Source organism: Myxocyprinus asiaticus, chromosome 50 (genome assembly GCF_019703515.2).
Source record: "Myxocyprinus asiaticus isolate MX2 ecotype Aquarium Trade chromosome 50, UBuf_Myxa_2, whole genome shotgun sequence".
In the NCBI taxonomy this organism is placed as follows: domain Eukaryota; kingdom Metazoa; phylum Chordata; class Actinopteri; order Cypriniformes; family Catostomidae; genus Myxocyprinus; species Myxocyprinus asiaticus.
In genome coordinates this window covers 11,337,775-11,355,656 of record NC_059393.1, presented here as the reverse complement: position 1 = coordinate 11,355,656, position 17,882 = coordinate 11,337,775, and the positions used below count along the sequence as shown (strand labels likewise).

Genomic DNA, 17,882 nt, shown 5'->3' with positions numbered 1-17,882 from the left:
TTTGAACACTTGCTGTAACGTCAAAGAAGAAATCGTTGCGTCGGTTTTAGAACGCTTTGGTTTCAGTTTAGGAAATGGTGTTAAATTAGTGTCTAGTACGCTCTCTCTCTCTTTTATTTATTTATTTATTTTTTATTTGATTAAATACCAGTTTTTGTTTTAAGATGAACTGGGTTACAGCTCTAAGCAACTTTATTTTCCACTAGTAGTGATCATGAATGTGTCAAGCTGTTCGTCGTTTACATTTAGGAGTTTCCTTGTTTTTTGTGGACTTTTTGTAATTGCCTATGCAAACATCATTAATGATGATGATGAATGGATCGATCCGTTTGACATGCTCAATTATGACCCGACCACAAAGCGCATGAGAAAACCCACAGAGGTAAAGGTGTTTTTTTATTAAAGCATCTTACTGTGTATTAATGTATTACAATACCCACAAGGCATTGAAAGCCCTCGTACTTCTTTTTATTCTTCTGCACACATTCTGCAATTAATACAGACTCCAAAATTTTAATTGGCAAATGCTTTTAACTGACGCGATGGCCAGCATTCATTATCTAACTTCAGGCAGTGAAGCTATTGTAATATGTGCATACTGAATTTGCGATTGACCCTTATTAACTATCGCTTTGCAGGCACTGACATTGTGTGAATTGAAAATCCTAACCGTTTCTTTAATCCGGAACCTTGTTTTCATGTTTGACAGTCTGCCAGTTACACCAATGTGCCAGCCAAGAGTAGAGAGTCCAGGACAGACCCCAGTGGTGGAATACAGACAGTCCAGTGTCCTGATGATTGCACAGATAAACTGGGTATTTTGCAGAAAGAGGTGAACATTTTGAAAATATGCCTCAGTTTATTATACCTTGCTAACAAAAAAAGGACCTAAAAGTACCATGTTTTTTTGGACATGTTTTATGACAACAACATGTTTTGTTTTTCTTTCATTTACCATGTTACTACCATGGTATTTCTTAACACACCTTGGGGAACTATGACAGAAAATATATAAGAAATATACAGTACTGTGGAAAAGTCTTAGGCATATAAGATGTTTCACACAAGCATTTGTATTAAGATGGTTATTTATATCTTCAGCTTTAGTGTGTCAATAGGGAATATAAATGTTAGACTCCCAAACATTACTTTTGCAAATAGAAAAGATTAGAATAGAAGAACAGGGAGCCCTGCAACAGATGTCATGGCCCCCACAAAGCCCCCCACTGAACATTGTGTCAGTCTGAGATTACATAAAGAGACAGAAGCAATTGAGACAGCCTAAATAGAAGAACTGTGGTGAATTCTCCAAGAAGCTTGGAACATCCTATCTGCCAACAACCAAGAAACACTGTGTCCAGGTGTACCTAGGAGAATTGGTGCTGTTTTAAAGGCAAAGGTGGTCACACCGAATATTGGTTTAGCTTTTTTTTATGTTTACTGGACTTTGTATGACATTAAGTGATAAATGAAAACTATTTATGGCATTATTTTTGAAGACACCCTCACTATGCAACATGTTTCACAAGTGCCTAAAACTTTTGCACAGTACTGTACTTGTTGAAGAGCTGAAGAACTAATGGTCGGGTCTATGAAATAAAGTATGTATGAAATATAGTTTCTTTGATTTTTATGTGGGCAGTAATAAAAAAGAAGGCTTTTTGGAGAGGGGGGAACTGATGACTGAATGTATATTCTATTAATATGTATTCCAAATCTTTTATAGATTGATGAATACAAAAAGAGGGGGTCTGCCATCTCTCAGCAGTCAACATGTGCCAATGCAGTGTTCAAGCGTTTCCTGTCCAAGCTCTTTAAAGGAACGGCAAAACTTGGCCTGGTATGCATCCATCTTTGTGATGGAAATATTCTTTAAATAGCACTGCTTCAGGTTTCTTAACTTTCACCTTTTTTTTTTTAATCTCTAGCCTGATGATGCAAAAACAGTCATGCATTATGACGCTGAGGTAAAGCTTTCCAAGCAATCAGTGGCAGAGATCCAGAAGCTTTTAAATGATAAAAACAGCTGGACCACTGGAGACATGGATGAGTCTCTCAGTCAAATTCTGGTCAACTTCAAACTCCATGACCATGAAGCTTGGAAGTGGCGATTTGAAGATACCTTTCACATAGAAATTGACACTGTCATGAAGGTCTGTTTCTTTCTTTCTTTTTTCTTTTAAGAAAAAAATGTTCCAAGGAATGTTCTTACCATCGAGACAATTCAAGCTTATTGTACCACCTTGATGTGGCAATAGGGGGCAGTCAGTGCAGCTTCCACAGACAAGCTTTTGTATTCACTGTTTCCATCCAAGTTGCGAATTTAATTTGTGCGAAAAACCATAATATCGCAAAAACGATGTGCGAATAAAGCCGCGTTTCCATCCCATGTGTTCAAAAGAACAAAATCGTCACTTCTGGAGAAATTATAGCCACTGAGACTCTTTTATTAATAAAATGCTCACGGTTTAGAGCACACTGTAAAGAACTTTGTCTCATGAGCACTATGTGTGTGTGCATGTGCGTTCCTCCATCCTTATGACTTTGCCATGCAGATCTATAATATATGTTCAAAAGCGTCAATAAACCTGTTCTTCGGCACAATTTAAGTTTGTTTTCCACATATTTACCCTGCAAACTGTGTGCAGGCTTTGGGGTTTCAGGACACCGTTATTTTAGGATGAATAGAGCAATATTTCATATGCGATGATTGGTCCGCTGGTTAGTCCAGTTATGAAGGAGCTATTCAGTCACATGACTTTTATGTGCATCTTGTATTCCTAATAAAGTCAATAGGAGTTTATTCGGTAAATGTGTTTCCATCATAGTTTATGTGCATTTCTTCTTATCAAATAAAACATTTATCCACACAAAGCAAGTGTAAAAATTTTTTATGCGCATTTTGGAGATTTTATTCGCATCTTGGTGTTCCAGCATCCATCCAGCAATTTTTATGAGATATATCCTAAAATGTGCATAAAAATCTGTGGATGAAAACCCAGACAGCTGGACCGAGCACAGCAGAATGATCTCGAGATGCGTTTTTCAGTGTTTCAAACTACATTTAACCTGACACAGCGTCCTAAAAACAGCACTTTTGACTACAGATGTTGAAAACAAGTGAGATGTAGCCAGAATGAGATGCTCTAAAAGCGTCCATTTGACTCATGAGTACGTTCACCAACAATTAAAAATAGCTCAGACTGATGTAGGCCAATAATAGATATGTTCAGTGATATGGAAATAAAACAAACAATATTTTGACTTTAAAGCCACTTTTTGTGTTGTAGAAATGCTTAATGTTTCTGCTGCCACAATATATGTTGATTATGTAATATATTTAAAGGATTAGAAGTATTATATTTATGGTATATTAGATTTATGATCTTCTTTATTATTATATACTAAGTTCTTTATTTGGGGGCCTTTCTAATTAAAAATTGGCATATGTGATTAATTGTGATTAGTTAATCAGCACATCGTGAAGAAAAGGTTTAATTGATTGACAGCTCTAGTACTAAAAGGTTGTTTTTTTTTTCTACAGGTTTCTTTGTGCGTTCTGATCATAACGACTGTTATCTGCACTGAAGTTTGGTCTGGGGTGTCCTGGTTTGTCCAGTTCTGGAGAATGTTTGCTGTCTGCTTTTTTATCAGCTTGATCTGGAACTGGTTCCATCTTTATATGGTAATAAAGTTGTTGACCCTAAACTTGAGGTTGATACGAAGAGATTCTGTACTTCCAGCTCGGCATTATTTCATGTGATCCCTCAAGTGTTTTCTTATAAGATTGTTAAGCATTATCCTAATTTATGTTTATATTTTTCCACAAAAGTACATCACAGGCCTTAAACACAAATTAAAATGGTAGTTAATAACTGATTGCGCTGAACTGTATAACTGCGCCAATATGGAGTTGCAATTTGTGATTGTAATAACATTTTTATTTATTGCAATTGTTCTGACTGCTCTTAATGGAAAACACCTGGAACCTGGCTAGTAGCCCTCAGGTAGTTTGTGTTTGAAACACCTGCTGTACACAATACTATGGACTTGTTATACCCATGGTATTTTTACTAAACAGGTGTAGAACAAATGAGAATGAAAGGGTGGAACCTATGTATGTGTGTTCACTGTTCTACAATCAAGAGTTAAAGATTTTGTTTTAAACATTTTACACTGCCTAGCTTGCCTTTGCTGAGCACCAGAAGAACATTGTGCAGATGGAGAGCTTCAATGCTAAATGTACTGGGCTGAAACAGATGGACTGGAAGGACAGTTTGACAGGTGAGGTGCTTACTGTTGCACTTCAGCCAGTGATACCCACAATGATCAGTTCTTTAAAGTAACTTTATGCTCATTTAGAGTGGTACAGACGTACATGGACTCTTCAAGATGATCCCTGCTCAAAGTTTTATGAAGTCCTGGTGGTGAACCCAATTTTACTTGTATCTCCAATGAAGGTTTGTATGTCCTATTTCAAAAAATATTAAACTAATAGTTCAGGGGGTTTACTCACTCATGTTGTTTCGAACCCATTAAACCTTCGTCTATGGAACACAAAAGGAGAAATTTTAAGCCTTAAATACATGGGTGTTTTGCCAAACATTATTAAATACCTCAGGTCTTCAGAGACCCAGCACGTACAGTGCATCCGGAAAGTATTCACAGCGCTTCACTTTTTCCACATTTTGTTATGTTACAGCCTTATTCCAAAATGGATTAAATTCATTATTTTCCTCAAAATTCTACAAACAATACCCCATAATGACAACGTGAAAGAAGTTTGTTTGAAATCTTTGCAAATTTATTAAAAATAAAAAAATCACATGAAGTATTCACAGCCTTTGCCATGACACTCAAAATTGAGCTCAGGTGCATCCTATTTCCACTGATCGTCCTTGAGATGTTTCTACAACTTGATTGGAGTCCACCTGTGGTAAATTCAGTTGATTGGACATGATTTGGAAAGGCACACACCTGTCTATATAAGGTCCCACAGTTAACAGTGCATGTCAGAGCACAAACCAAGCCATGAAGTCCAAGGAATTGTCTGTAAACCTCCGAGACAGGATTGTATCGAGGCACAGATCCGGGGAAGGGTACAGAAAAATTTCTGCAGCATTGAAGGTCCCAATGAGCACAGTGGCCTCCATCATCCGTAAATGGAAGAAGTTTGGAACCACCAGGACTCTTCCTAGAGCTGGCCGCCTGGCCAAACTGAGTGATCGGGGGAGAAGGGCCTTAGTCAGGGAGGTGACCAAGAACCCGATGGTCACTCTGACGGAGCTCCAGCATTTCTCTGTGGAGAGAGGAGAACCTTCCAGAAGAACAACCATCTCTGCAGCACTCCACCAATCAGGCCTGTATGGTAGAGTGGCCAGACGGAAGCCACTCCTCCGTAAAAGGCACATGACAGCCCGCCTAGAGTTTGCCAAAAGGCACCTGAAGGACTCTCAGACCATGAGAAACAAAGATTGAACTCTTTGGCCTGAATGGCAAGCGTAATGTCTGGAGGAAACCAGGCACCGCTCATCACCTGGCCAATACCATCCCTACAGTAAAGCATGGTGGTGGCAGCATCATGCTGTGGGGATGTTTTTCAGCGGCAGGAACTGGGAGACTAGTCAGGATTGAGGGAAAGTTGAATGCAGCAATGTACAGAGACATCCTTGATGAAAACCTGCTCCAGAGCGCTCTGGACCTCAGACTGGGGCGAAGGTTCATCTTCCAACAGGACAACGACCCTAAGCACACAGCCAAGATAACAAAGGAGTGGCTACGGGACAACTCTGTGAATGTCCTTGAGTGGCCCAGCCAGTGCCCAGACTTGAACCCGATTGAACATCTCTGGAGAGATCTGAAAATGGCTGTGCACCGACGCTCCCCATCCAACCTGATGGAGCTTGAGAGGTCCTGCAAAGAAGAATGGGAGAAACTGCCCAAAAATAGGTGTGCCAAGCTTGTAACATCATACTCAAAAAGACTTGAGGATGTAATTGGTGCCAAAGGTGCTTCAACAAAGTATTGAGCAAAGGCTGTGAATACTTATGTACATGTGTTAGTTGTTGTTTTTTTTTTTTTCCGTTTTTTAATAAATTTGCAAAGATTTCAAAAAAACTTCTTTCACGTTGTCATTATGGGGTATTGTTTGTGGAATTTTGAGGAAAATAATGAATTTAATCCATTTTGGAATAAGGCTGTAACATAACAAAATGTGGAAAAAGTGAAGCGCTGTGAATACTTTCCGGATGCACTGTATATCTATCACAAATGAATCTACCCAGATAGTGTCAAATTTTCAAAACATTTTCAAGAAAATTACAATAGAATATATTCTGATATGTTTTTATGTTTTATTTTTTATATATCAAAGAGATGATGTATCAAATAAAGAACAGGATTAATTACTTCCACACACTCAGTAAGATACACATAAGCTACACATATAAGTCTAAATAGATGCACAACTTACATAATTTCAGTAGTGCACCAAAATGACACTTGCCAAATTATAATGTTCATGTGTTACACTTACTATAGTTTTGCTATGTTGCTTCTTAGTCAAATAGCATATATAGCAAGTCAATCACTAAAACATCAGCACCACCGTAAGAAATGTAGAATATGTGTGTGTACAGTACATGCATATAATATACTGATAATTCACCATTGTTACACTGAAAATCAACGTGACATACTGTAATAGTCATTTGTATGAATATACTACTCATTTGTCTTGTAATAAAGAAATAGATATCCTGTGATTGTAAACTTAAATAGATATTAATTAATCATAAAAATATGATTTATGTAAGCACAAATAAAGTGACACTATTACATATCACAGGTCTTTAATGACCCTATACACTTTTGGTAATCAAGCCGTTATAAAAAATATATATTTTTTGCCATTTTTCTTTTGTTACACTATTTAGAAGACGAAGGTTGTGGAATACTAAAGAGGTGTGGGCATAACTCCAAAAAATGGATGAGGTACACGGTAGAGTGAGGTCTCGGGTCACAAAAGACCAGAGGGATGCATTAAAGTGTTGATGAATGTACTGTTCACTTTTTTGTGCAGTTACACTGAATGGGGACTGGAGCTTACAAGCTTAAAAAGTGACTCAAAAGCACTATAAAAATATAATAAATATTGACTTGCACTACATTCAAAGTCTTCTGAATTCGTACAATAGTTTTGTGTTAGGAACAGACATAAATTTTAGCTGTTTACTATACTCTGAAAATCTCGACATCCGCCCTAGCTCTCTTTAGTACGTTCTTGAGTAATATAGTGATGCCTGATTTGTTAACGAATCATTCTTTTGAGTCGGATCTTCTCCATTGATCGATTTATTCGATTCAAAAAACCGGTCTGGAAGCTTTGTTCACAAATCGGACTGATTTGGTTCTTGACTCAATGTTCCAGTCAGTCTGATTCTCATCCAAAGCTATCATATGACTTCAGAATAGTGAGGAAACCAGTGCATTCATTAAAATTTCTCGTTTTGTGTTCCACAGAAGAAGGAAAGTCATACAGGGTTGGAATGACTCGAGGGTGAATAAATGTGGATAGAATTTTCACTTTTGGGTGAATTATTCCTTTAGCTTGAACCTGATAAGAGATGCAATGAAATGCATATGTTTTTGTGTTTTTACAGGCTGTCACGGTCACTATAACCGGCTTCATCACAGATCCCCTGAAGCACATTGGGCAGGGCATTAGTGAGTTCCTCAGAGCCTTGCTCAAGGATCTTCCAGTCACTCTCCAAATCCCTGTACTTCTCATTATTGCAGCAGCCATCTTTGTAAGAGCAGTGAAAAGGAAACTTTATAATAATATATCTCTCATTTAGTTTTAAAAAGTATAATAAAGCAATCGCACCCTTTCTGTCCTCAGGTGTTTATGTATGGAAGTGCTCAAGCAGCTATCCATCATGCAGTACCCTGGCCCCGCCTTGGTCACCGTCAGGACCCACCACCCCCTGTATTATGGCAACATCAAGCTCCGCAACTAAGGGAGGATGGGGGAGCATGGGCCGGAGGTGATGCCCCACAGCCGCCACAAGTGCACCAGGAGGCCAACAGGATCAGTCAATCAGGAAACAATGCTAATGTCCCTCAGCCAGCAGACAGAAGCAATCAACAGGCCCAGACGGTACAGGTGGAGACCCTACGCTCTGCAGGAAACATCTCTAGTGAGGATGAGACTGATCTTCAACAACAGAGGCAAGAAGAGGAACCTGGCATAGAGGAAGGTGGAGAGCCTGAAACAGAGGATGTTCAAAAGAAAGAAAAAGAGGATAATCCAACTCCCATGGACAAAAGGGAGCAGGAAGGCACACAGACTCTAGATACTAGTGAGAATGTGCCCGCAAGCAATCTGTCTTCTCAACAAATTGATGTGAAAACAGTAGGAGCAGATCAAGGGAATGATGTAAGTATTGACTGATTTTCAGGGCATGTTATTCCAAACCTGAATGACAATCTTGAGCTTCCAAAATGGCAAGAAATAAAGATGTCCGTACAATTTTTATACAGTACTACATTTCAAGACATATGAAAGCTTTGTGTGAGTAACCCACAAAATATTTGCCCTCCACTGTAGCTGTCAAATTTCATTTTCACTTCTGCATAATAAAGAGTGTATGTCGTTAGGCTATGTAAAACATATACATTTTCAGATGCATCAAGATCTTCATTTGATCTCTATAACGATTCTTAAATCCCAAGATGTTTTTTTTTTACTCAACCCTCTACAATGCGAGTAAATCACTTGCATATACGACCAAATTTTGCACTATGCATTAGTATTTAACTCTGTAAATACAATACAATTTGAAACTATAAACGACTCAGTGAAAAATCAATGGTTGAAAAATTCTCCTGTGTGCGTCTGCATGCATAATTAAGATTAGACAGTTGGCTATGCTGTTTAGTGTCCGCTGTGTGAGAGTTGTGAGAGAGGATGCTGGTGTAGCCCCTCCCACCCAATGCTTTGCATCGATGGCACTTAAACTGAAAAGAATGAAAAAGACAACAGGCAGATTTGCTGGCAATATATCGCATTCGGTAAGACAAAAGCAATGATCATCATTATCTGTAAGTTTTTGAACGTAACTTTGACAATGTGTCAAAAATGCGATTTAATTAGTAATGACATTGCTTGAGCGAGCCCAAATGTTAAAAACGTGCATTATTTCATAAGGTGAAATATCTGATCACAGAGCTAATGTAAGTCTCTAAAAAGTAATACTTTTCTTTCAGTTTGTTGTTATTTCAACTTAAATGTAGACTGTCCAATTTCTACAATTGCTGCACAGCTAAATCATAAAGTTATAATATAAATGATAAAGAACTATAAAGATTTGATGAGCCCTTGAACTTTTGCTAAACTGAATATATAAAGCAAGCTGTCTGCTACAATTTATTATGGATTAAAGTAAACAGTATGTATATAATGTCTATGTCAGTCCTATAAAAATAAATAACTATCAAGACAGATAATAACAAGTAGGTAACTAACCCTGGAATTTAGCTACATAAAGTTAAATAACACTAGGTCTGCGTATCAGGCATTTAATTGTGTTGTTCATGTTGTATGTTCAAATATATTTGTATATTGTTACGACCTCTGTCTAGGTACAACATACAGTGGTGTGAAAAAGTGTTTGCCCCCTTTCTGATTTCTTATTTTTTTGCATGTTTGTCACACTTAAATGTTTCAGATCATCAGACAAGTTTAAATATTAGTCAAAGATAACACAAGTAAACACAAAATGCAGTTTTTAAATGAAGGTTGTTATTATTAAGGGAAAACAAAATCCAAACCTACATCGCCCTGTGTGAAAAAGTGATTGCCCCCTAAACCTAATAACTGGTTGGGCCACCCTTAGCAGCAACAACTGCAATCAAGCCTTTGTGATAACTTGCAATGAGTCTTTTACAGCGCTGTGGAGGAATTTTGGCCCACTCATCTTTTCAGAATTGTTGTAATTCAGCCACATTGGAGGGTTTTCGAGCATGAACTGCCTTTTTAAGGTCATGCCACAGCATCTCAATAGGATTCAGGTCAGGACTTTGACTAGGCCACTCCAAAGTCTTCATTTTGTTTTTCTTCAGCCATTCAGAGGTGGACTTGCTGGTGTGTTTTGGATCATTGTCCTGCTGCAGAACCCAAGTTCGCTTCAGCTTGAGGTCACGAACAGATGGCCGGACATTCTCCTTCAGGATTTTTTGGTAGACAGCAGAATTCATGGTTCCATTTATCACAGCAAGTCTTCCAGGTCCTGAAGCAGCAAAACAGCCCCAGACCATCACACTACCACCACCATATTTTACTGTTGGTATGATGTTCTTTTTCTGAAATGCGGTGTTACTTTTACGCCAGATGTAATGGGACACACACCTTCCAAAAAGTTCAGCTTTTGTCTCGTCAGTCCACAGAGTATTTTCCCAAAAGTCTTGGGGATCATCAAGAAGTTTTCTGGCAAAAATGAGACGAGCCTTAATGTTCTTTTTGCTCAGCAGTGGTTTTCGTCTTGGAACTCTGCCATGCAGGCCATTTTTGCCCAGTCTCTTTCTTATGGCGGAGTCATGAACACTGACCTTAACTGAGGCAAGTGAGGCCTGCAATTCTTTGGATGTTGTTGTGGGGTCTTTTGTGACCTCTTGGATGAGTCATTGCTGCGCTCTTGGGGTAATTTTGGTCGGCTGGCCACTCCTGGGAAGGTTCACCACTGTTCCATGTTTTCGCCATTTGTGGATAATGGCTCTCACTGTGGTTCTCTGGAGTCCCAAAGCTTTAGAAATGGCTTTATAACCTTTTCCAGACTGATAGATCTCAATTACTTTCTTTCTCATTTGTTCCTGAATTTCTTTGGCTCTCAGCATGATGTCTAGCTTTTGAAGATCTTTTGGTCTACTTCACTTTGTCAGGCAGGTCCTATTTAAGTGATTTCTTGATTGAGAACAGGTGTGGCAGTAATCAGGCCTGGGTGTGGCTAGAGAAATTGAACCCAGGTGTGATAAACCACAGTTATGTTTTAACAGGTGGGACAAACACTTTTTCACACAGACCCATGTAGGTTTGGATTTTGTTTTCCCTTAATAATAACAACCTTCATTTAAAAACTGCATTTTGTGTTTACTTGTGTTATCTTTGACTAATATTTAAACTTGTTTGATGATCTGAAACATTTAAGTGTGACAAACATGCAAAAAAATAAGAAATCAGGAAGGGAGCAAACACTTTTTCACACCACTGTAAATAAAAGACCTCAGACACTATTGTTCTGACTTTTGTTTCTACGTAACCGGGTTAATCTATCTCAAGTGGTCCAACACTGTTTGCTTGACCATTTTTAATTTTCCTAATTTTTTTTTTAGTGATTACCTCTATGTATTAGTATTGCAAAACCACCAGTTTTTTATTTTACTTGGTTTAACCACAGTGGCCAACTTTGTGTCATGGCGCACAACAAATGTTGGTTAAACGGATGTTTACGGAAACCTCAGTATCTAAGCTCAGGATGGTCCTAGCTCCTTGGAACAAAAACTGATCTCTAGAGCACATTACAAGGTACAAGTATACACATTCTTGTTCTTAGAATTAGAACTTAAGTCCTAATGTAATAATCAAAATCGCTGAAAGTTCCACTTTTAGGGTCAATTTTTAATAGGAAGTGTTTGAGTCTCAGTCCTAAATGTATTTTAGGGGGTACCTAGGTTAGTATAGAGTGCATGCAGAACATTTCAGGCTTTTGACTTCTCTTATTTTTCTTTTATGGGGGCGAGAGTGCAATTTTTTTAACATTTCCCCTCATTTTCGGATGGATTATCTCTGGTGGGGGACCAGATAGGAACCTGAAATTTTCACAGAAATAAGTCCTCTATAGTAGCATTTTGCTGTAAAAATTTTGAGTTTGAGATTCCACTGGTTACAGAGCTAGGATGCAGGGGATACTTCAAGAGCAGCACAAGCTGAGTCAACCTTCTGAAGAGAATCTTTGGTTAATACATAGTCCTCACACTGCTCCATACATGTTTCTTTTTCAATCACATTTTTATTTCATTTTTGTTGCAGGTGGGACACAGTGACCTACCAGGGACAAGTTTAAGTGGATAGTTCTTTTCCTTTGATATCTGCTCTAATCAAATTTCTTGTAGTCCTTTTGTAATAGATTTTTTGTGATATTCCAATGGATTACAACAACTGTTACCAAATAGGTGATGATATTTCAATAGAAATTTGTTTTCATAGTACTTACAAACTGATGTAACATCACATCTTACCACTGAACACAGTAACTCCTTTTCTTCTGAGCTGTAGTCACTTACAGCTTTTATCACAGGAGAAACAACACCATAACTCTGTTTATGACACTGTTCATATGAACCCTTCCCATTTTACTGACCCTAAATGTGGAACTTTCAGCGCGGTGGCTCAGTGGTTAGCACCTCACAGCAAGAAGGTCCCGGGTTCAAGTCCTGGCTCAACTGGGCCTTTCTGTGTGGAATTTGCATGTTCCCCCCGTGTTTGTATGGGTTTCCTCTGGGTGCTCCAGTTTTCCCCACAAGTCCAAAACATGCAGGTTAAGTGAATTGGAGACTCTTAATTGCCCCGTAGGTGTGAGTGTGAGTCCCCCATCCACTGGGGGTTGCGTCAGGAAGGGCATCCAGCATAAAACCTGTGCCAAGTCAAATATGCAGATCATGGATGGTCTGCTGTTTTGACCCCTAACAGGAGCAGCCAAAAGAAGAAGACATGTACCTTGTTATGTGCTATAGAGATTGTTTTTTGTTTCAAGGAGCTAGGACCATCCTGAGCTAAGATATTGAGGTTTCCATATACATCTGTATTACCAAAATTTGTTGCTCGCCATGACATAAAAATGGTGAGTGGTTAAACCAAGAAAAAGAAAAAGAAAAAACAGGTGGTTTTGCAATACCAATAAATAGAGGTAATTACTCAAAAAAATTAGGAAAAGGGGCCTGGGTAGCTCAGCAAGTATAGACGCTGACTACCACCCCTGGAGTCGCAAGTTCGAATCCAGGGTGTGTTAAGTGACTCCAGCCAGGTCTCCCAAGCAACCAGATTGGCCCGGTTGCTAGGAAGGGTTGATTCACATGGGGTAACCTCCTCATTGTTGCGATTAGTTGTTCTCGCTCTCAATGGGCTGCGTGGTAAATTGTTTGTGTATCGCGGAGAGTAGCATGAGCCTCAACTTGCGGAGTCTTCGCGGTGTCATGCACAGTGAGCCACATGATAAGATGCACGGATTGACTCTCTCAGAAGCGGAGGCAACTGAGAATTGTCCTCTGCCACCCGGATTGAAGTGAGTAACCGCACCACCGTGAGGACCTAGTAAATAGTGGGAATTGGGCATTCCAAATTGGGGAGAAAAGTGGATAAAATTTTTTTTTAATTTAAATTAAAAATGGTCAAGCAACCAACTTTACAATTATTGGGCGACATCAGATGGACTGACCCAACAATATATTTTCTGTTGGGGCACCCCAGACCTCACTAGTTTTCAAACCCTAGTTCAGGCCCTGGATGTAAGCAAAATGGCCTTTATAACTTAAATGTACCCAAATGAATCATGATCAAATCAAAATCGGAATCGAATCGAGAGATTGTGAAACGGAATCGAATTGGGAAATCTGTAGCAATGCCCAGCCCTAGTATGTTGTGTTCGGTTATGAGACACATAAGAACCAATGTTTGGCATCACATACAGTTGAAGTCAGAAGTTTACATACACCTTTGCCAAATATATTTAAATTTAGTTTTTCACAATTCCTGACATTTAATCGTAGAAAGCATTCCCTGTCTTAGGTCAGTTAGGATCACTATTTTATTTTAAGAATGTGAAATGTCAGAATAATAGTAGAGAGTAAGATTTATTTCAGCTTTTATTACTTTCACCACATTCCCAGTGGGTCAAAAGTTTACATACACTTGGTTCGTATTTGGTAGCATTGCCTTTAAATTGTTTAAATTGGGTCAAACGTATTGGGTAGCCTTCCACAAGCTTCTCACAATAATTTGCTGGAATTTTGGCCCATTCCTCCAGACAGAACTGGTGTAACTGAGTCAGGTTTTTAGGCCTCCTTGCTCACACATGCTTTTTCAGTTCTGCCCACAAATTGAGGTCAGGGCTTTGTGATGGCCACTCCAATACCTTGACTTTTGTCCTTAAGCCATTTTGCCACAATTTTGGAGGTATGCTTGGGGTCATTGTCCATTTGGAAGACCCATTTGCGACCGAGCTTTAACTTCCTGGCTGATGTCTTGAGATGTTGCTTCAATATATCCATATAATTTTCCTTCCTCATGATGCCATCTATTTTGTGAAGTGAACCAGTCCCTCTTGCAGCAAAATACCCCCACAACATGATGCTGCCATGCCAATGCTTCACGGTTGGGATGGTGATCTATGGCTTGCAAGCCTCACCCTTTTTCCTCCAAACATAACAATGGTCATTATGGTCAAACAGTTCAGTTTTTGTTTCATCAGACCAAAGGACATTTCTCCAAAAAGTAAGATCTTTGTCCCCATGTGCACTTGCAAACTGTAGTCTGGCTTTTTTGTGGCAGTTTTGGAGCAGTGGCTTCTTCCTTGCTGAGAAGCCTTTCAGGTATGTCGATATAGAACTCATTTTACTGTGGATATAGATACTTGTCTACCTGTTTCCTCCAGCATCTTCACAAGGTCCTTTGCTGTTGTTCTGGGATTGATTTGCACTTTTCGCACCAAATTATGTTCATCTGTTGGACAGAATGTCTCCTTGCTGAGCGGTATGATGGCTGCGTGGTGTTTATACTGCTGTACTGTTGTTTGTACAGATGAACGTGGTACCTTCAGGCATTTGGAAATTTCTCCCAAGGATGAACCTGACTTGTGAAGGTCCACAATTTTTTTTCTGAGGTCTTGGTTGATTTCTTTATATTTTCCCATGATGTCAAGCAAAGAAACACCGAGTTTGAAGGTAGACCTTAAAATACATCCACAGGTACACCTCCAGTTGACTCCAAATAGCCTATCAGAAGCTAATTGGCTAATTGCCTAAAGTCTTGACATCATTTTCTGGAATTTTCCAAGCTGCTTAAAGGCACAGTTAACTTAGTGAATGTAAACTTCTGACCCACTGGAATTGTGATATAGTCAATTAAAAGTGAAGCAATCTTTCTGTAAACAATTGCTAGAAAAATTACTTGTGTCATGTAAGTAGATGTCCTAAACGACTTGCCAAAACTATAATTTGCTAATATGAAATCTGTGGAGTGGTTAAAAATGAGTTTTAATGACATCAACCTAAGTGTATGTAAACTTCTTGCTTCAAATGTACAGATCAAACATAGCACAACAAGTCTTCCCATACATTTTGGGCTCAAAGCCAAGCAATAATTAATTTCATTGTGATAAAAGTAGCTTGTGGTCCTTTTATTTATGAAGCATTCAACAAATCAAGTACCTAATATGGCATATCTCACTACTGTATCATAAAATAGCTTGCTAAGACCTTTAAATATATAATGTATTTGTTGGTCCTGATAATAGAGGTCGACCGATAATTGATTTTGCTGGTAGCGATAACTAATGTGGTGGAAAAAGCTAATAACCGATTAATTTATTGAATGTGTTTTCTTTCTAAAAAAATTCTTAGTCTCACTGACATAGAGGCAACAAGAGTCCAAACTGATTGAAATCCCAGATGCATTTTTTTATGTTGCTAAAATCCCAATAATAACCAGAACAAAAATTACGATTTGGTGCATAACACGGGACTTTTAACCAGTGTTGGGTAACGTTACTTTTAAAAGAAACTCATTAGAGTATTGTGCTACTCCTTAAAAAATTAAAAAGTTATTTTTATGGAAAGTAAAGCGTTACTTTTGCATTACTTTTTTCTCACAGCCACTTTCTCTTCTATGCTATGCTATGCATTCCATACAAATAAGCCATGCATTGCATACAAGATAAATTACAGTTCATGCTAGCCACTGTACAACACTCATGTCAAAACAACATAGTAAACAAACAGATATTTAGAAAGTAGGTCTTCACGTCATATTTATAATAAAAAAAAAAAAAATGAAATAAGGGAAACAAAATGCACCCTTACAATCATTTACAATGTACTGCAATGTAAACTCTATAAAGTATACATTGTCATATCACAAATATGAGCAGTATTTCATGAACAGTAGATCATTAGCAATCATTTGTCACATGTCTGGTATTCAGGTATTCCTACAAAAGACTTTTTTCCTTTTCTCTAGGGACTCCATCAATCAAACTCATTATGAACTCAGAACTCATCATGAATTTAGACTCAGCTAATTGCCACAGGGTTTTGGTGATTGTTTATCTTTCACCTCCAAAGGCTGCGATTATATTCCAGAACCCTGCAATGCCATGGATGAAAAAAAAAAATATATATATATATTGCCGTTCATATCTGCTGATAACCGATAGTTCCAAAATTAGCTATCGGCACCAATTTATAATTTAACTTATGTATAAGTTCCTGCATCATTTTGACCTGAAATATGTGCCTTGTTTACACAGGTTCACGAGGCATTGGCAGATGGAGCCTCAGTCTTCAGAGAGGAATATGATTCAAGCTTTAGGACTCCAGTTCAAGAAACAGGGCAATAAAATGTTCTTAGAACTGGTTCATTATCAGTGCTTTGAAACAGAGTTTTTTCTGTCATTACTTTCTTTAAACATTAAAGATTACATTTTCTAATTTGACTTATTTTCTTTGACATTTCTTCTGAAATGGAAATATATATTTTAGCACTCTTTCTATTTATATGTTTGTTTTGGAGGAAGTGGTAAAATCTGCTGAATTAAGCTTAAAAAATCTTTTAAGATATCCTTTAAGCAATTATCAACCAGAAGCCAGAGTTTTTGGCCAAATTTGAATCAGTGCTTACCATCTTAACGGACGTTAAGTACCAAATCTGTGACTGCTAGACTGACCGAAGACAGAATATTTAAAGATGGAGGATACAATTACCATGGATGACCAAAAACCGTGAAGAATAGAGATGCTGACCTCAAAAGCAGAAGAACGGGTAAACCGCAGACGATGTTCCTATTTAAGGCTGATGGGGTTGCCGGAAAAAGCTGAGGGCAGAGATATGTGTGGATTTTTGGAAAGCTGGCTACCTGAGGCTTTGGGGATGGAACTGATTTGCTCTCCACTGATCATTGAATGAGCCCATACAATTACGAGTTCTAGATGGGATGACAAAGCACCCCTGAGGGCACTAATAATGAAGTACCTTAAATATAAGGACAAAGTCTTAGTAATGAACGCTGTTAGAGAGAGAAAAAAAAAAGATAAGGTTGTATACAAGGACAAGCAATTGATGCTTTTCCTGATTGTTCCACAGGTATCAGCAATAAAAAAAAAAAGACAACGGTACAGTGAGGTCAAGAAAAAGCTTAGAAGTCCAAACTATTCTGGCAAAAACAATGGAAGAGTCAGACTTGAGTGTGGTAAATCACTGGATTATATAATGATTACTTCTATTATGCTGTAGATATCCCTTAATCTCTATGGGGTCCACAGGGGGGCGCTACATGGCGAAAAAAGTTTACACTTAAAACGTTAAAGTCCCCGTATGCATAGGTCAGGCATATGAGGTATTGTTTGAAAGCTTAGAATCTGAACTTTACAGAGAATAACATTAACACTTTTGCATTTATATTACACAAAATAAAAGGCCTGAAAACATTTGCGTCGCTAATTAGCGCCCCCTAAAAGTAATGGGGTAGAAATATTAATATGAATACAAAAGTCTTACAATGGCACTTAAATGGACTAGTCATATATTAAATGACTATCATGTGACTGTACGGTTT

The 17,882-nt window shown here is 38.3% G+C and overlaps 1 protein-coding gene across 1 annotated transcript; it reads left to right on the top strand.

Moving 5' to 3' along the window:
• LOC127439093 (chloride channel CLIC-like protein 1) lies at nt 1-16,763 on the top strand. Its single transcript, XM_051695139.1, has 10 exons — nt 1-382; nt 710-832; nt 1,727-1,840; nt 1,929-2,153; nt 3,545-3,685; nt 4,185-4,284; nt 4,363-4,460; nt 7,662-7,808; nt 7,901-8,437; nt 16,578-16,763. Exons 1-10 carry the CDS (start codon nt 215-217, stop codon nt 16,665-16,667), a joined length of 1,743 nt encoding a protein of 580 aa, XP_051551099.1. The 5' UTR covers nt 1-214; the 3' UTR covers nt 16,668-16,763.
• Nucleotides 16,764-17,882: the final 1,119 nt, after the last annotated feature.